This window comes from Lepisma saccharinum, chromosome 29 (genome assembly GCF_977018435.1).
Source record: "Lepisma saccharinum chromosome 29, izLepSacc3.1, whole genome shotgun sequence".
Taxonomy (NCBI): domain Eukaryota; kingdom Metazoa; phylum Arthropoda; class Insecta; order Zygentoma; family Lepismatidae; genus Lepisma; species Lepisma saccharinum.
This window is the reverse complement of record NC_139257.1, coordinates 21,400,567-21,421,417: the sequence shown is the minus strand read 5'-3', so window position 1 is coordinate 21,421,417 and position 20,851 is coordinate 21,400,567. Positions and strand designations below refer to the sequence as shown.

General features: G+C 39.8%; 1 protein-coding gene across 7 annotated transcripts in view; it reads left to right on the top strand.

Moving 5' to 3' along the window:
• LOC145981621 (ATP-dependent DNA/RNA helicase DHX36-like) overlaps nucleotides 1-20,851 on the top strand; it is a 92,318-nt gene that overhangs the window by 10,045 nt on the left and 61,422 nt on the right. For 3 of the 7 annotated variants that reach the window (XM_083115001.1, XM_083114999.1, XM_083115000.1), the window contains exons 2-3: nucleotides 2,645-2,701; nucleotides 11,645-11,733. Coding sequence is in view for 3 of the 7 variants with exons in the window: in XM_083114996.1 (XP_082971122.1) it covers nucleotides 2,671-2,701 (31 nt within the window). In the remaining 4 variants the exon portion in view is untranslated. Of the gene's footprint in view, nucleotides 1-2,638; nucleotides 2,702-11,644; nucleotides 11,734-20,851 lie in introns of those variants that run through there. The other 4 variants (XM_083114996.1, XM_083114997.1, XM_083114998.1 and 1 more) reach the window with 2 other exon arrangements.

Genomic DNA, 20,851 nt, shown 5'->3' with positions numbered 1-20,851 from the left:
TTCGATCCCCGGCCGGTTCAAATCCGGGAACTTTTCTAACGGTGGAAGCGGCCCCGGCGCCTACCCAGCGTCGAATAACATGGGTACCTGGGGGAAACCCTGGGGGGTAAAGGCGGTCAGGGGCGTGATGCTGATCACATCACCCCCACTCACGACCGGATCAAGAAAGTGTGGGGCGTTACCCCCACACCCGCTATACGCCTTCATGGCGTGGTGCTATGCACAGGGGAACACTTTACCTTTGCCTTTAGAATAAGTAGACAGCACTTTGTTCTTTTTTAGGGAATAAGTAAGGAAAGAGCATTTCTGAGGGTTTAGTTCTAAATTCCACTGACGACACCACTTAACAAGTTCTGTGAGAGCATTTTGAAGAATCATCATGTCATGATGCGATGAGATCTCCTTAAAGAGTTTACAGTCATCCGCAAACAAAAGTATATTGATAGGAGGGAGGACAGTTTTTCAGGGAGGTCATCCATGTACAGAAGGAATAGGAGCGGCCCTAAGACACTCCCCTGGGGAACTCCAGACAAAACTGGAAGAAAGTTAGATGAGGTACCTGATAGAACAACACATTGTTCACGCTCATGGAGGTAGTCCATAAGTAAAGTTTAGTGGGATCCCTACCTTTTGATTCTTATGTGGTGCACCGTACATAGAATCACTTCCATTCCTCACTCATGCACTGTTCTTCCTTTAGATGATGGGGGAGGGGGGTTGTGATCTGTTGTTGGAGGGGATAAAGGGGTGGTGAATTACCTTCCTCTAGGCTGGTTGATGTTCACAGTCTTCGACCCTCGGAACTCCCTTAGTCATCTCAGCCAAGATGGAGTGGTATCGACCTCTATCTCCCACTCACATTTGCCACCTGCACACCAATCGCATTTCACCTTCTTGTCTCCTCCAAAGCACTGCCCTGTATCCATGTACGCACATACACAAAGTTTTTCCACACCTTCTAACATACACCCTCACTCCTTTCACCTCTATCTCGATGTGTCTTGTCCTTCACCAAAGATGCCAAAACTTCCCCCGTGTTCTTGCAGTGATGTCTGTTTATGAGCCTTTCCCAGTGGCTCTGCTCGCAAGCATGTACGCGCACACATACACACATACTCACTCACTCTCTAATACACAAAAAAGGAAGAAAAAAGAACACCCTAGCCAGTGTGACTTGCCTAAGGTGTGCGGTTCTCCCTCTCGCCATGCCAAGCAAGGGACTGGGTGCGACTTTGAAGGAAATGGAAACTTCTAAATGATAAAAGAAAATGAAAAGCCAAAAATATATAATAATAAAAACTAAATTTAGGGTGGCACTACAATACCCCAGAAGATCACAAAGAATCCACCTTCGACAAACTGAACAACAACAAGAGGACATCTCTCTTCGGACTAAGATCACCCAGAGGATGATGAAGCGGAACTTCTCATAGAACTACACTAGACAGTGCTGCGGCAGAAAGAAGAAGGATACGTCCCCCATGCCTCCCCAGAGAAGGGCAAAGGATAGCACTTCAAAGAATTGACCCAGAAACTAACCAAATGCAAACCCAGATTTTTTTTTTTTAAAAGACTGTAATCTTTCACCCTCTTCAATCTTCTTTATTCTTGTCACTAAACAGTGCATACTCCTCTCACTAATTCTTGACAATTCTCCATATTTCTAGTACCAAACATACTAAAGATCCAATACTTCCCAGAAAATCTCTCCCTCCTTCTCTCCTTCCTAATGATGTCCGGAGTACCAACCACTGTACCGATGTTCATCCCAGTCTGACCAACTCTTGCTGGTCACCCGCAAGTATCCTTGCATCAAGCACCACTCGTTCTTTCATATTCCTTCTTCATTCTTTGTATTAATACTTACACCTCAAAGCCAATAATAATACCTCACTGTCTAAAACATTACATACTCTAACGACCCTGCTTAACATTCATAGAATCGTGTTAATGACTACCTCTCATCACATTCATAAACACTTATGCACACAACACACAATATAACCTATCCTAACAAAACATTACCCAACCAATTACACACTTCATGTAATTTTTATATATTTATTCATAAATATTATTAATGCTAACCACTAACACACATTTACCTCCTACTATTACCAATCTTTATTTTAATCTTACGTGTCTCCTCCTAGAATGTTGTAAAACCAAATTTGTTCAAGAAAACCGAACAGATTTGGGTCTCCGTTCCAATGTCACAGTGAAATACTGCAAAGAAACAAAACAAAAAAGGAAAATTAAGGATGAAACAAACAAAAGTGGGGCAATCCGAAAGTACGTGTATGGAGGAGGGCATATTTTGGGAGTCCCCCCTTTCTTTTATGGCAGTAAGACATTCTACCGACTAGACCACTCTGGCTCTCGAAAAATATAAGATTAGATATATAAAATATCTTCACACCTTCATTGATTTTTATGAAAACGACTTACCACATACAGAGACAATAACATTACAGAAGTTAAATTAAAAATATTTCAAGCATAGCATATCAAACGGGTACATTCTTGACATGTAGTTTATAATTTCCATTTTTCCAGAAGTACTTTTTTTAAAAAAAAAATCTGAAAGAATGTTTTCCATTTAATGCACTCAGACAATCTTATGGCAACTTTCTCTTTTTTACAGGTGTATATGTGAAAGTTTCATAGCAGATGTTTCAGTTCCTTGGTTATGATTTAGAAGGTATGTAATTCATCAATTTCTTTGTTCCGTACTGTATACCTTCATGTGTTTCCATTTAACCTTTAGTGGACAGCCGGGAATATGTATTCCCACTGCATGTATTGTGCTCTGGATGGCAGGGATAACCGTCTTTCCAGAATCACTTGGCAGCAATTAACACACGATTTCTTGAAAACTTCACATGATATTTCAGTTCTTTTTTGTGTTTTTTTGAATGTATGACATACTTGAATCGCAAAGGAATATATCCATTCACCTGGTGGCGAATGTTGAAGAAGTTTTCTTGGGATATCAACCAGGTGATTTCAGGATATGCTTTCTGAGCTTCAGGATTCAATCCCTGAAGATGAGTGTGACGAAAGCTCGGAACCTAACCGGAAATCACTTGGCTAATATCCTGACAAAAGCTCTTCTTCAATATATCCATTGTTACTAGTGTTAACAAATGTAGTTCAAAATTGTCCTTATAAATGGCATTTTTACACTTCAACAATTGCTTTTTGCACAAATATTTGCACACTTGTTCACAATGTATGCCAATTAGGGATAAAGCTGGAAACATTCAAATTTCAAAATTACCAGAAAATTAGGGTTTTTTAAAAAAAATACTAGAAGCAATTTTCCAGAATCCCCCCAAGAAGTATCAGCTTATTTTCAATGCAACTTTGCATGGTTGTAGGATTGTACCACTGTGTTACATTCACTTTAGTCTACTGTAGTGTCTATAGAGGCATGCCAAATACCAAATTTTGTGTAAAATTTTGATTTTCTTTTTCCTTTAACTTTCATTTTTGGGAGGTACAATCTCCACTAAAAGCCCTGTCATTCGGGGGGATTTATTTCATCTCTGTGACATTCAGTTAATGTTTTTTTTTTTTATTACATTGTGGAAGGTTTGAAAAATGTGTTCTCGAAAAGTTCCATCCGGAGAAACTCCCATCATAAATTCTGTTACAAAGTTAATAATGAACTACAGGCACAGTGAGCAAGCTAATGTATTAGTATTTGGATGTTACAAAGGTACAGGTTTTGCCAACACAGAGCACCAATCACTTTTCAAAATGGTTACCTCTGGCCTTCACACAGACCCGAAGTCTCTGAGGTCAGTCATCGATCGCAGCACGCAAGGTTTGGATGCCTCTTCCTACAGACCATGCCCTCCAAAATGGACCACAACCTGTAGTCCAAAGGGCTGAGGTCAGGGCTGCTGGAGTGCCAATCATCTAGAGCAATGAAATCAGGCAGATTCTTCTGAAGCCACTCCTGTGTGGTCTTCGCCTCGTGGTCTAGTGTTCAGCCCTGCTGGAAGCTCCACGGCTCATTGTTGAACATAGTGCAGGTCAACAATTTCACAAGTTTCTCCAACACTGTCGCTTGGTACACTTTTGCAGATGTTTTCACACCCATGTTCACAGAAGTATTTGCTGACAGGATTTTGTCGAATCCACGCCGCCACTGCTTTCATGAGCTTCTGGCTTCTCAGGCTGCGAGGTCTACCTTTCGTGGGGCGGTCCTTAATTGTCCCTGTGTCACAGTATCTGTTGATGGGTGTTGAAAATGTCCGATGGTTATTTGCCAACTTTGTGCACTGCGATTACTACCACACAGTTCTCGTATACACCCCACTCCATTCGACTTGCAGTGAAATTCACCTTTCCGCTACCACAGCCAAACACACAATGACACTGGTTGTTGTTTGATTCAACATTGTGGTCTGACCTTGCCAACCAGTGTTGCCATCCCTGTCTAAACTTTGTAACAGAATTTATGATATGACTAGGTATATATAAGTGGATATATCAATGTCTGCAATTTTCTGTTTTGTTTCCTAATGCAGGTGTAGTTGTTTGCTAGTAAAAGTAGATTAATTGTTTCTCACTGTAGCATTATATTCATGAAAATGCAAAATCTTTTCACAATTCTTAAGCTAGTGCCTGTGTGGTAGAAGAAGTGCGGGACATGCATGTTCTCATGCCTACCATGCTTTTTCTTGTAACGGGGAGATGAGTACTAGTTGAGATAATAGCCCCGTCTAGTTGGCTGCACTTTTTGACACTCTCTGCAGTGCAGGTGTATCCAATGTCAGGGTGGTGCAAGGAGATGACGTTCCACCAACTAGACAGAAAGTGGTGTTCAAGTTCAGTCCTGTCTGCTGCTTTAAACGGTCATTTGATAAGTTAGCATGCACCATGTGACCATACACCATACTTATACCGACCCAGAACGTGGTGCAGATGGTGCAGACACCATATACACTACTTGACTCCAAATCAACGAACTAGACGACACGGTGTTGCACCGTGCAACCAACTAGACGCTTCGGTGCAGAGAGTGTCAAAGCGAGTCAAAAAGTGCAGCCAACTAGATGGGGCTAATGATGTACTAATTGTTAAGCGTGACAAGCATGTGGTGCAGAAATAGATTGATATATTCATCATATTAAGTGTCTTATAAACATGCAGGAACAAAATTACCTGATTATTTTTTTATTAAGAATACTGATTTTTATTAATAATCTGAAATGTGAAATTACATAAACAAATTTAATTTCATAAAAATTGTCTGCGGACTTCTTGTAATTGTTTACATGATTTTTCTCCATGCATTTTTCACAGCAATTCAGTGTAAAATGGTACAGCAAGCAGTGTGTAGTAATATTGCTTTAAATAAATGTTCGTACAAATAAATATGATCGTTTATTGTTTTTCTTCATTTTGGCCCTATTGACATGTAATTTGTAACCAATTACTGGCTACTATATATATATTTTTTTTAAATTTTTTGATCATAACCACTTCCCTTTTATTAATTAAGTATTCCGATTTATTGGTTGATTGACAGTAAATTAATATCAAACCAATAATAACTGATACCTGTAGTGTTAGTTTTTTAGCTGTATAAATCACATCGAACGCCGCGGTGGCTCAGTCGGTAACGCGTCTGACTACCATGCTCAAGGTCCCGGGTTCAATCCCCGGCCGGTTCAAATCCGGGAACTTTTCTAACGTCGGAAGCGGCCCTGGCGCCCACCCAGCGTCGAATGACATGGGTACCTGTGGGAAACCCTGGGGGGTAAAGGTGGTCAGGGGCGTGATGCTGATCACATCACCCCCACTCATGACTCGATCAAGAAAGTGTGGGGTGTTACCCCCACACCTCCTATACGCCTTCATGGCATGGTGCTAAGCACTTTACCTTTACTTTTTTTTTTTTTTTGCCTTTTATAAATCACATCGAAACACACTAAAATAGGATAAAAACGTAATAACAGTTTATGCATGAGCTGCAGTAAAAATGATAACTATGGCTTTACCATTAATTGGAATTTTACAGGACCTGAATCAAACCTATCAATTGCATTTGTGACTATTTAGCCTGAACCATTGGTAACAGTTTAAATTGCACCAAAACTGTGTATTTTTTTGTCAATTTTAATATTGGCATTTATATATATATATATATATATATATATATATATATATATATATATATATATATATATATATAAAATTGTTCCTGTGAGATACCCTTTATTTTAAAGACCTTTATGTGAGTAACTCTTCACCATCATATAGCCAACTATGTGTTTTTACCTGTTTACAGAGTAATGTAAGATGTGTAGCATGTTACTTTTTCTGTACTTGTGTTAGTAACATGTTACGTTATATTTTTCAGTACTTGCATTTGTGTCATGCTACTATTTCGGTACTGGTGTTAGTAACATGTTCTTTTTTTTTTTTGGAACTTGCATTTGTAGCATGTCACTATTTTGGTACTTGTATTAGTAACATGCAATTTTTTCAGTACTTGCATTTGTAGCATGTTACCTTCTCGGTACTTGTATTAGTAACATGTTATTTTTTGAGTACTTGCATTTGTAGCATGCCACGTTTTTGGTACTTGTATTAGTAACATGCTATTTTCTTGGTACTGCATTTGTAACATGTTACTTTTTCAGTACTGTATTAGTAACATGTTATTTTCTTGGTACTAGATTTGTAGCATGTTATTGTACTTTTATTAGTAACATGCTATTTTTTTCAGTACTTGCATTTGTATCATGTTACTTTTTCAGTACTTGTCTTAGTAACATGTTATTTTCTTGGTACTGCATTTGTAGCATGTTACTTTTTCAATGCTTGTATTAGTAACACGTTATCATCTTGGTACTGCATTTGCATGTTACTTTTTCAGAACTTGTATTAGTAACATGCTATATTTTCAGTACTTGCATTTGTAGTATGTTACTTTTTGGTACTTGTATTAGTAAGATTCTTTTTTGGTACTGCATTTGTAGCATGTTACTTTTCAGTACTTTTGTTAGTAACATTTTTTTTCGGTATTTGCATTTGTAGCATGCTGCTTTTTGGTACTTGTGCTAATAACGTGTTATTTTTGTGTACTTATGTTAATAATACTTTATTAAGAAAATTACACGAGTAATGTAAGAGTATTGCAGTGCTTCCCTTGAATTGCATAGATAAATTCACAACTACACATGCTTGATTGCTGGGAGACCATGCACTACAAAAAACAGGTGTGTTGTGTGAACACTTGAATGTTCTTACGGTTTGACATAGTAACTTTAATAAAGAGCATTGATTGTGGGAGCAAAGTAACTGGAATATACCGAACTCTGCCTATTTATGTTTTGTAATCAGTACCCACATGACTTCAGCATTGTACACAAAAAAAGTTTTGATCGTTTTTTTGTGTGTGTGTGTGTGTGTGTGTGTGTGTGTGCGTGTGTGTGTGTGTGTGTGCGTGCGTGTGTGCGCGCGCGCGTAAAGTATTGTTTTGCATGCATATTACCACACTTCTTTGTCTTGAATTACATTTCACAAGATGGGTATGTCCTGAATTGTAGTTGAAAACAAAATAATCATATGGTAGGGCTGTTTGGTGTTGAATAGATACCGAATTTCTGTATTCATTGCATACTGAGAACTATCAATATATCAAATTACTTGGAGTCATTGACAGGGCCGGAAAAAGAAATTAGCAGGCCAAACCAGTATTTATTTCATCTAAATGCCATATGTAAATGTGCCGCTGTGGTCTAGTTGGTATCTAACTGCCACGTGGGAGAGCCGGGTTTCATTCTTGGGGTGGGTGATCTTAGGTTGGAATTTTTTCATCCTTGTACTGCATAAAGCAGCTCTGGGGTTCGCAACGGGTGCCTAGGGCAACGGGTGGTAATAGGTGGCCAGAGACCAGGTTGCAGATCATATCACCTCCAAAACAAAAAATGGCCGAGATTGAGAATGTAGGGCACCCTACTCCCACATTCCCTAATGTGCCTTTATGACACTATGCTATATGCATGGGGAACTTTACCTGACGTAAATGTGGCTATCTCCAATGGCATAGTGGTAACGTCGTCGTCTCCTAATCAAGGAGTCCCGGGTTCAATATCTGTAGGAGGCACACGCCACAGTGGTTCGGAGTCTACTTTATAAACTGTAGATCCATTACCTATTAGCATATCTGTGCATAAAGTGGATTTAAAACAACAATTCAATTGTAAGTAAATCCTATTTGGGCTTAAGAGTATTTTATCTGGTTTGCTGGGGCAGAGGTTAAGGGTGTAGACTGCTGCTTGACTGCAGGGTGTTCCCTCTTGGTGCTGCCACTGATGGGAATTGTAAAATTTCCAGAAGTACCAATATTTCAGTTTTACCAGTACCATAGTGGTATTTTCAGCAGCCCTAGTATTTGGCATCCTCCTCCGTAGCCGAGTGGGTTAAGGCGTATGTTCGAATCCGGCTCTGGTCGGAATTTATTCGGCCTACGTATAGGGCCGGTGGCAACCCACCATCGTGAGGAAATTGGGGAGCTTCGAATGAGTAAGCATAATCCGTTCCCGGAAACCTACTATAACAGCTGGAGATACGTTGGGCTGACCTCCCGACTATTCCAATACTGGTTGCAGATCTCCACGCTTAGAGGTGACGAAGGAAAGCGTGGGAGGAAGACCGGCACTCGGTAGGTAAGCCAAGCCCTTCAGGGCTGTTGCGCAAAGGATTATTAGTATTTGGCAATGAAATCAGCAGGTGGCACATTTGTTTAACCCTTTCATGCATAGCGACCTCATATAAGGTAATGCCTATTTTTTTTTGGTATATGTCGCAAATAGAATCAAATTGCAACCGTTGGTGCATGATAACCTCCAGCAAGGTTTACAAACGTTCCTTATTCCACCGAAAGGTGGCTGGTCCATCTTGTTCCCGAAAGTAGACATGATGTCATCATATCTTGCATGCATCATAATGTGATTGATTCTAGTTGAGTTTGGGGAGAAAAGAAATATCAAAGGCGAAAAAAAAAATATATATTTTACTTTCTTGTTTCATAGAGTATACATGGATTTAAAATGTTGCATCCGAATTGAAGTAAATGAAACAATAATTTAACCCTTTCGAGGCAGATGATGAAATATTCGTCATGCATGAAAATTCCCTAAGGACGGGGTTTTAAAAAGTTGTAATAACACGATAAATGCCAATGGGGCTAGTTTTATTCAGAATTTCCAAGGCTTTCGTTCGCTAAGGTAAACATGTCATTGTGTACCCATTTTTGGGAAGCAACAGACAGAGGAATTTCAAATATAATAATAATAATAATTATTATTATTATTATTTTCAAAGTTTGGCTAGCTCCCATCCGGTAGCACTCATCAATCTTGGCAAACCACCACTTGTCACTGATTGCCCCAAGTTATGTAATGGTGAATACAAATAGTATTTTTTTTTTTAAAAAAAAGAAGAAAAAACTCAAGGCCAAGGAGAATGTGTGTTTATCACAACTGACCGGAAACTCCATCAGAAATTTGCCCATCGATCTGGACAAATCGCCACTAGTCGCTGATTGGACCCAAGTTATATAATAAAGGCGATCCGGACTCTGTGGCTGATTGGTTAGCAAATAGCGCTGCAACTCAACGAATCCCAGGTTCTAGTCCTGCTACGGCATGGTTGTTTGTGAATGCCCATTCATCAATTTTATAATAATGTTTCAAAAGCAATCATGTTCATAACCCGATAACAAGAGAATGATTTGTGCAGCCAAACTCCTTGTCTTCAAGTGTGTATTACATTTCACCCACGCTTCTCCCCTCCCCCGAAGACCGTAGCCACCTGTGTGGCACATGCTGAGAAAAGCACTCTCGAATAACGCTATACAGAAATGCTTCCTCCCCCTCCCACTTCTCCGCCTGTTGCTAAGTGGAAAACACAGGACAAACATAGCTCTAATCCCTTTCTTCCTTCCAGATCCAAATTTACTGCGTAGAAATGATGATTGTTTAGAACTTGAAAGACTGAGCCCTTTAACTTATAAAGCCTTTGAAAAACACGTGTGCTTTTGTCTACCCGGAGATGACGGCAGATGTGAGGTGGATGCTTGGAGATTAAAGCCAAAAAGATTCCATGTTTTTTTTATTCGGTTTCCTGTTTATTGAACATTTATTACGAAGATATGTGTTTGTTGAAATATTCATCAAACGTCCTTCAGTTACTTTTTGTCATCTGGAGGCTCCACCTCGAAAGGGTTAAAAAATGTGTCGCCTCAAGTGAGGTTAGTGTGCAAGTATGGTAAATTTTCATGAGAGACAATGAGCGTCATATGAGGCCTGCATGCATTTTGGAGGTGTTTTGCAATTTTTACACAAGCAATAAAGAATCTTCTTCCAGTGACTAATTTTCTACAAACGAAACTAAGCGCTCCACATCGTGTTTCTTCTAATGTCTTATTTTCCTGATCTGCCGACCTCTGTGGTGGAGTGGTTAGCACAGCATTTTACGACGCCGGCTGTTCCGCGTTCAAATCCTGGCCTGGGCATGGGTGTTCTTTGGGAGTGTCCCTTCGTCAATTTGATCATATCGTCACTCATCCTTATTGTTGCAATTAGCCAAACATGTCAGAAAATTTACATAAAATAATGTATTACAGCTTGTGTGTTTATTGTGTAGGGAACGTTTTCGCTTATAAATTTAAATTGAAGGTGTTTATGATAATACCAGGAAATAACTACCAAACGGTACCATCTGGCCTCTGTGGCAGAGTGGTTAATACAGCATACTATGGAACCAGGTGTCCCTAGTTCGACTTCCTGTGTAAGAATGGATTTTCCTTTTGAGAGTCCCTTCATGAACTTGATCATATCACTTTGCAATTACCAAAAAGTTGCAGAAAAGGGTTAAAGATGTTAGAAATGTTAGAAATTTGATTGATTATTTTTTTTTTTTAGTTCACATTTCTGTCAATTTGGGGTAATCACAAAGATGTATATGATGAATTTGATGAAGGGAAATTCACAAAGAATACCTATGCCCAGGTTGAAATATGAACCCAGGATCCCTGGTATCACAGCACAATGTGCTAACCACTACATCACAGAGGCTGGCAAAGTGTACAGAAAATTCTCCCTTTCCTGTATAGACAAAAGATGTGCGAGAATATCCAAATACTTGTGTGGAAGCTGTAATGTACACTTGGTGTCCAGGTTGTTTAGAAAATTGCCATACTTGCTGAACAATGAGAAGCTTCTCCCTCTTATAGTGTTCTCTTCATGGAAACCTCATGTGAGGTTGTGACCTTTTTTTGAATTTTTAGGCCCCATAAATTAAAAAAAGAATCTGTAAATATATTGATCAATGATGTATATTGGACCAGTTCCACCTGAATAAATTTGGTACTTTAGTATTATACAGACTTCCTGGTTGAAAGTGTCGATACCTGACGCTGCCACCACCGATCGCCACTTGTATTCCGCCAAATACGTTTCTCAGGTTAGGTTAGGTATGTGTGCGAGGGGAATATAATTTAACGTTGTCCGTATAATACTAAAGTACCATAAATTTTATGAACAACATTAATTTTTTTTTTCAAAATTCATGCATCAAAGGGTTAAGCAAAATAATTAATGTACTGTCACTGTTTTAGGAATTGCACTTCGTACTAACTTAGATAATACAGGGAGCAACTATCATCTTGTGTATGGGGAGAAAACAACTACATTCAACTAACACAAGGTATGTGAGTTTTTCTTTTTTTTTGCTGGGGGTGGGGGGAAGACAGCTTATATGCTTTCATTTCGCACATAAGCACATTTATGTGCGAGCAGCTCGTATTGTGTGTCCAGCAATTCTAATTTAACTGTCCTGTCAAATCTTTTCTTCATTGCACTGTTCTTTTGATAGTTATATGAAAAAAGGACCATTACTTTGTCTTGAATAGCACAACTGAGGATCACAATAAATGAGTAATATTTTATTTTGTCTTCTTACTTAAAGTGATTTCATACAAATATATGCACCAACATTGAAAGGGCTGAGGTATAATTATATATTTTACACATATGATTTTGTTTGTCATCGCAATGTACACTAATTATTATAAATGACTGATAATTTCAAGTAAGACTAATATAGCTATATATCATCGGAGAAAATGCAATAACAAAATTCTTTGCTGCTCCCCTTGCCCCTGTAGAGAATCCTATTGATGGCCATGTAATGACCCTAATAAGTAAAATCATGAGACATAAAAGGAACAAGTATTTCCATCACCATATGTATTTTATTCTTTTCTTTACTGGCCAATGGTATAGCAGGAATGTCCAAATCAATAAAGCAAAACTATCATGTAAAGTTGTCCCATCCACCCCCATGGTCATTCAGTCCAAGGTGTCAGGCTTTGGGCTGCCACGTCCTCTCACGTGAGCATCTGCCAACTTAGCTCAGGGTAGAAACAATACCTCTGGGCACAGATCAGGGTGACTAACACTACAAATATATGGAAAGAAACAATTGATTTAACCCACTACAGAGGGTACAATTCGTAATATATTCTTGAATAATCATGTACAAATATTAGATAACTTTGGAAGTCTTTTCATACAATATTTTTCTTCTATTTTTATTTCTTATTAATTGTATCCAATGTTCTTCTTTGGGCTTCTTCTTCTTGTAATCGCCAAGGCTTCTTCTTCTTATAATTGCTAATGCTTCTTCTTCTTGTAATTATTACATATTGTGTATTTTTTCTTCTTTGGGCTTCTTTGTCAATCTTATCCATCCAAATTGACGGAAATATTAAGAAAATCGATCTCCCAGACAAACAAATAGAAAGGGGTTAGTTAAAGATCGCCGCCTGGCCAGCACTAACCTTAACTTGGAGCGGCAATAGATGCGCCTACCAAAAGTGCTTGGGTGCCTGCCGTGAAATGGCGCTACACCTGGGAAAAACAACCCAAAAGCCACACGAAACTCTCAGTTCGTGGGAACCGTAATAGACCCAGAATCGTAATTACAATTCGACTTTTATATAATGATCACTTATGCTATTACTGAATATCAATTACCCCTTTCCACCTTATTTATATCCTATTATTGTGCCAAGTTCATTTATTTCTTTCATTATAATTAGTATTAATATCTACAATCATTATTTCCCCATATCAGCACTTTCGTCCTTCTCCTTTCACAATGGCAGACGTCTTCTGGAGTGCTGCCATCTCTGGACCACTTTCTAAACTGCTTTATGCATCACCAAATATATGCGTCGTTCTTTTTGCATGCTGCCATCTATGATCCTCTACGTCAAACAACAATAATGCAGTTTGTGTACGTGACAGGGCTCAGCCTACGAAGTGTTCAAGTATCCTGGGGGAAGCATAACTCCTGAGATTTTGGAATGTGTGTGTGACCGGTGGACACCCACCATCGTGAGAAAATTGGGGAGCTACAAATGAGTAGCGTAACTCATCATAGAAAACCTACAACAGTGACTGGGGGTTCATTGTGCTGACCACACGTCACCCCGTAACCAGTTTCATGATTGCCCACCTCTGCTGTGGCATGCGGAAGTTAAGTCTCTAGGGAGGCCCTGCTCCACAAGGGCTGTTGCATCACTGGTTATTATTATCATGTAAAGGTGTGGAATAGAGTGCTGCAATGAGCGTTTTTCGCTCGAGTGGCAAATAGTTTGCACGAGCAACACTAGATGGCACACAGAATTGATAGTTCTTCCGCTCGAGCAAAATACAGAACTCTCGAAACCTATTAGTACACGTATTTCCGTCATTTGTCTACGAAAGTGGGCCCTCAAATATGGATCGTGAAGTAAAAGACAAAGTGAAATTGAAAAAAATAAATGAACATAGTCATCGTCTCCATGTTAATATGCAGTTTTGTATATCTTACCAAGATATGTGAAAATGAAATTGATGATTATGGGCTGAAACTGCTTGGCTGACATTTTATGTTTCTACGATTATTGTCACATTAAAATTATGTTCAATTGAATGTTATAACTGCATTTTATTATTTCACAGAATATGATTATCCTTTTCGGTAAGTGAACAATGATGTACACGTACTTCTTGAACTGTGATATGATATTTGTAATTGCTGAGGCAGGTCTATCAGAGTGTGTATCCATTTCACGTTTCGGTCTGTAGATATTGCATACTTTCATATGGGCTGCATTTGAGTCTTACATAATAATATACGGAATTATCATTTAGAATTGTAATTGCATAGAGTGGTTTCCTTCCATGTATGGGTTTCAGGTTGACAGTGCTGCTCATTAGGCTTTGAAATATGGGACGTTGCCAATCATTCCACTATGAGTTCGGTACAATCGAGTGTAGCATGCTCGAGCATGGGAAATTCGAACGAGTTTGAGCGAGCGAAAGTGGTTCGATGCAGTACTCTAGTGTGGAATGAACATATCTCATGTCACACGCCTGCTATTCATGTTGAAGCAGCAACGTCAGATACAAGCGCGTGTAGAGGTAATTTCTGAAGTTGCAGTGTAATATTTCTTTCTCCCTGCATGCTCTATGAATAAATGAAAATCCATCGCTTCAGAGCTTGTTCGATACATGTGGCTAGATCGATGACAATGTTAATTTTATTAATTTCTTGATGCTTCATAATCAGCGTCAACTCAGTGCTGTGTGAGATTGGTAGTCTGTGTAAGTGAAGGCTGTGGGTAGGGAGAAATAGAAGGGGCATGTGCCTCAGTATGGTAAAACTGCAATGCTGAAAAGATAAAGTTCCCCGTGCTTATAGCACTGTACAATGAAGGCACATTTAGGGGATGTGCAGGGTTAAAATCCAACCTTAGACCACGTACCCTTGGAATCGAACCCGGTCTCCCACATGACAGTCAAGATGATCTACCAACTAGACCTTTATGCTGGAAAGGACATCATGGAATAAATTTCAGCTCAGCACCTCCTTCCAACCATATATATTCGCCAGACCCTTTCTATCATGTGGAGGATATCCACAAAATGCAAGTTCCGATGAAGTAATGCAATAACTAGTACCCAGCTATGAAAAATTCCACAGCATCGGTGGTAACTGTCGAAAGTAGTTTAGGCTTGTAGGCAAGGGGTCCCGGGTTTGATACCTGGTGGAGGCACATAGTGGTTCAAATCCTAGTTTACATTGTGGTTCAGATCCCACTTTAAACTAGGCCCAGTCCCGATTAACCTTACTGTGCATAAAGTGGACTTAAAACGAACTCAATCAATCAAAAGTAGTGGAATTCCAATGTAAATAGTTTATGAATATACATGTTTTTCCCCTTAAACCCCAACACTTTCTGGATAAATTAAAAAAAAAAAAAGTAGTATTTTCCCTCTGTGCTTTGCACCATGCCATGAAGGCGTATAGGCATGGACGTCCGCAGGATTTTTTCCAGGGAGGGGCAAGGAAGGTATTTTTTTTCCAGGGGGGGCAAACGAAGGCAAATTTTCCCCAAAAATAGTGTTGTTCACTAAAAAACATTGCTTAAATTTGAATTTATGGTGTATATGCAATAATTAACACATATTATTGTGGCTAAAATGAAATTATATGTGTGAAATACATATATTTTTTGGTTGACTTTCATATTCCAGGGGGGGCCACAGCCCCCCCTTGACCCCCTTCCGGACGCCCATGCGTATAGGGGATATGGAGTTAGGGCCCTACACTTCCTTGATCACGGCAGAAGGTAGGGGTTATGTGATCAGCACCATGCACCTGGCTGCCTTTACCCCCCAGAGTTTCCTCCAGGTACCCACTTTATACGATGCTGGGTGGCACTGGAGCTGCTTAAACAGATGGAAAAATTCCCGGTTCTCCTCTGGCGGGGATCGAACCCGGCTGTCTCACATGGTAGTGACACACCCTAACGACTGATCTACTGCAGCCTTTCTGGCGTAATGTCTAGCAAACTTAACCATGAAAAGACATTCAAAGTAGAAGCAAGAGTAAAGAGAAATCCAATATAGATCCCTGTTCTTGCTGAAACCACAATGTATGTCATGGTTGACAGTAAATTATTGCCACATCTTTTATCTCTTTTCGTCTTATGAGCAGCCAGCCCTCCTCTGGGTATGGTCACTGCTTTGCCCAGCGGCATGTGTATGAAGGAGGGATGAAGACAGGAAGGTGAAAAAGGAATGGGACTTAACTGAATCTTTGAAAGCCTTCAAGAGAAGAATGTCCACCTGCACCACACTCTGTCTCTCTCTCTCTCTCTCTCTCTCTGCAAAGAGACAGAGAGAGAGAAAGAGAAGCAGAGGAAGAGCCTCTCTCTATTTCTCTCCTTTGCAAAGAAGGAAAGAAAAAAAAGGATTCTTTTTCTTTCTCTATCTCCTTCCCTCTCTCTCTGTCCCCGCTTTCTTCCTTTCTTCACTTCTCTTTCTCTTCTACTTCTTTCTTTCTTTCCCTGTCCTGCAGTCTTGTTTAACGGGTGGGTAGTGGCAAGATGCTTCCCAGGTAGCACAGACAGCTTGCTGCAAGTATGAAGCAAGCTATTAGCTGGATGCAAGCTTACATTAAGCAATCTAGTTAACACAATTGGAAGTTGCAGCAAGCTTGCCAAGGCATACTTGCATCAAGCTTTTCATAACTAGCTGTAAGCTTACAGAATGCAATGCTCGAAGTAAGCGATAATATGTATTTTTAAGTTAAATTTTATATATATATATATATATAAACATGGCTGTAATGTACATTGTATACACTTATATTGATAATAGCAAAACCTGAAACAATTGGGGCTAATTAACAACAAACACCCATGTTTGTAACATCACAGTTTCTCTTTGCAACTTATAGAAACTTTTCGTGTTCCCCCAAAATATGCAATAGTTAGGATGAAGAGTTCAATGAACTAATCAATAATCAAACAATCTCTAACTATACACTGGCATTCAATTTTTCATTGCACTACTTACAGTACCCGCCCAAATTATATCATTTTTTTGTTTTTTTGAGGATAACACATTTGAGCCTACTTCAATTCATCTGCTAGTTTTGACATATTATTAGTGAGGTATATCACAGTTGAAACTGGTATACAGCATCGAAAACTCATTTTCAAATTTTACAGAATTTATTTTGTCATTTTGGGCAAAGCAGCAAAAAACTAGTCATCATTATTACTCTCAAAATTAGTCTACTATGCCTACTCTGCTGTGCTCTAACAACTTCAACGTGAACAATCAGTTAATACTTCGTACGAAATCCCTTGCTATCAATCACAACTTGGCATCTACATGGCATGGAATCGAGGAGAGTATCGATGACAGACTGGTCGATCTTCTCCCACTTCTCCTTCACTGTCTGAACTTCTCATCCGCAGAAGTGGCTCTGGTGCCTCGCAGACGTCGACTGAGCTCCTCCCAGAGGTGTTCTATGGGGGTTCAGATCGGGACTCTGGCTGGGCCACTCCATAACTGACACTCTGCGCTGCGCGAACCACCTCGTGACGTCCTTCGATCGGTGCTTAGGGTCATTGTCTTGTCGGAAAACCTAACTTCTGCCCATGCTGCGACGAGCCCACGGCATCATGATTTTTTCCAGGATGTTCTTGAAGACATGCTGATCCATGATTCCATTGATGCGTTCCAGGGGGTCAGTGCCGAGGGAAGAGAAGCACCCCCTCACCATGACCGATACACCACCGTGCTTGACTGTAGGAAGCTGATACTTATGGTGGAATCTGGTGCCTGTAGGATGTCGTACCCACTGTATACAGTCAGTCCCGAATAGCAGATACCTCAATTCGTCACTCCAGATTATGGTATTCCACTCACGACGAGTCCAGTTCAGATGTGCCTTGGCCCATTCAACATGTGCCTTCTTATTCTTCTCGGAGACAAGCGGTTTCTTAACTGGCCGATGTCCATTCAGTCTGGCAGCCTACAGCCTCTTCTGTATCATCCATATGGATGGCTGGCGATGTCCTGGACTCGCTAATTCCCGTCCAATATCCACTGCAGTATGTCAGGGATTCTCCCGAGACATCCTATCAACGACACGGTCTGTGGTGCGTGGTCTCCCAGTCTTCTCCTACTTTACGTATACTCCGTGGACCCGCCAACACTTCAGAAGTTTGCTCACAGCCAACTGGCTGATCGAAAACTGCTCTGCCAGCTCCTTCTGAGCCCTCCCTTGGCAATGGCCTGCCACAATCGCATCTTGTTGCACCTTGGTGAGATCGAGCACTTGCTTTGTTTTACCCATCACTGAAATGATTATTATAATACATTTCAACAAAACAATTACAGATTGAGATAGAAAAACACTTCTAAAATGAAGATTTAAAATATACGGAAAATCGGCGAAAAAATCAATTCTGCTTTTTACCATTGCACACCACACTGGCTACGGTAACATAATAGACAGTTCAAAGTGCTGTGAAAATTTCATAGAGATCGGATAACTCGCCAAAAAGTTATCCTCAGAAAACATGAATATGATATAATTTGGGCGGGTACTGTAGCTCCTGATTATATAGTCTGGGATAAAAATATTTATCATGGGAGTTTCACTTTTATTCACCACATTTTATTTTCTGATCTTCGTTGCAACTTCAATATTCACACATCTTTCGAAGGATAATAAAACACATTTTTTCACCAATTACAATCAACGTTATCCTTACTGATGTTACTAAAACTTATGTTTGTTTAACATTTGAGTCGCACTGCCATCTAGTGTATGCCGCATGGAATAAAAGCTTTGGTGCTTTATTCGCACTGGAATTTATTCCACCGTATTTTGTTTTTATTTCATTTTGTCTATTGTTTATGTTTAATAAGTATCTCTATTGTTATATTAAATGGGTGTGTGTATTGTTTTATTTTTTAAAAAATGCATCTTATCATGCTAGTTATCACATGCATCAGGCTTACGTCAAGCTTGCTTTGACAAGCTAAAAGGAAGCTATCGCAAGCTTGCCACAAGCTTATGTGCTATCTGGGTTGTCAACTCCAAAGTAGCCTTCTTTTGTCAATGTGCACTACACCCTTAGATTCATAGCTGTGAAATGGAGCACATTTAAGATGGTCAAGTTCTATACATTGTGCGTGTGTGCCTATGTGGTAAAAGCAGAACAGTAACATGAGGTAAAGAAAGTTTATCCAAAACACTAATGAGTCCACCAAAATAAGAATCTTGGCTGGGGAGTGTACCGATGAGTTTCTGCTCCAGGTGGCAAGAATGCAGCTAGCTACAAAACTGCCTAAGTGACACTGGGCGAAACCTTTTGCAATGACACAAAACAATCACAACAGTCTGCTCTAGTTCTTAGTTTTAACATTCTGAAGTTAAGCAAACAATCGTGTTTTTTTGTGAAATTCTATCACTCTTTTTATACCACACTGCGAGATAGTTTCCCTATATTATAAATCAGGATGTTTGACTCAGGTAAAACAAGAGTTAAAAAAATGTTCCATATCCAGATACATATCATGTAAAATATACTGGAAGGATTAAAGTGTATATAAAAATCAAAGTTTTTAGTGCAAAAATTCTGATTTTATATTCTCTGCATAAAATGCAATAGCTTGCTTACACCTGGACATGTACATGCAAATACACATACACTCTTCTTGCCTTTTTTTGCTTTAAACTTGAAAACTTACTACATCAGTCCAGGTTATTGTGTATTATTTAGTTGAGACTCCAGGATTATAATCCCACTTACAGCCTGGATACTTTTGCTTGTACTCAATCTCTATGAATTTCCTTTATGATTGTGCTGTGGGTTTAGAAAATTGATGTAAAACTAATAAATACAAAAAAATTCAATGTTATATGCATCAAAACTTCTCAGTTCCGGGGACAAAATTAACCGAATTTAATTCTTGCTGTGAAAAGAAAATACTAGAAGGTGTACAACTTTGCTTCGCCGTGTTTCCCCAAAAATATGACGCTGTATGTACCCAGGCATTATTCAAAGTATTGTCCATCGCTGGCCACTACTTTCTCCCATCTTTCGGGCAGCGTACGAATGCCGCGTCTAAAAAATTGTCCATCTTTGGAGGCGATCCACGAATCGATCCACTTTTTGACTTCTTCATAAGATCGGAAGTGTTGGTCAGCCAGTTCATGAGCCATTGATCTAAACAGGTGATAATCAGAGGGAGCGATGTCTGGAGAATAAGGTGGGTGGGGTAGGACGTTCCATCTTAATGTTTCCAAGTACGTTTTCACCACTTTGGCAACGTGGGGTCGTGCGTTGTCATGCTGCAAAATCACTTTGTCGTGCCTCTCGCTGTATTGCGGTCGTTTGTCCTTCAATGCTCGGCTCAAACGGATTAATTGCGTTCGATAACGAGCACCTGTGATTGTTTCACTTGGTTTTAACAGCTCATTCTGCATCTTCGAAAACTTTGTCTTCCTCCACTATGCTGGTCTTCGACGTCAAAGTCGCCGTTCTTGAAGGGTGAAACCACTCACGACAGGTTCTCTCACTTATAGCATCCTCACCATACGTAGTGGAGAGCATTCGATGAGCCTCAGCCGCAGTTTTCTTCATATTGAAACAGCCCGACCCTGTGGCCGAGTGGTTAGCACAGGATGCCAAGGGTCCCGGGTTCGATTCCCGGTCGGGTATGGTTGTTTGTGAATGTCCATTCATTTCATCACTCATCCCCATCTTCGCAAATTAGCCAACAGGCACAAAACGCGAAGTAAAATAAACTAAATCAACAAATCTTCATATTGAAACAAAAAAGTAGAACCTCCCGCAAATGGTGAGAATTTGGCTCGTACACTGACATTTTCAATCGCGAACAACTTCACGATGCACACACAACTCGACTAATGTTTGAATGGGGTTATCTTGACAGAGGTCCAA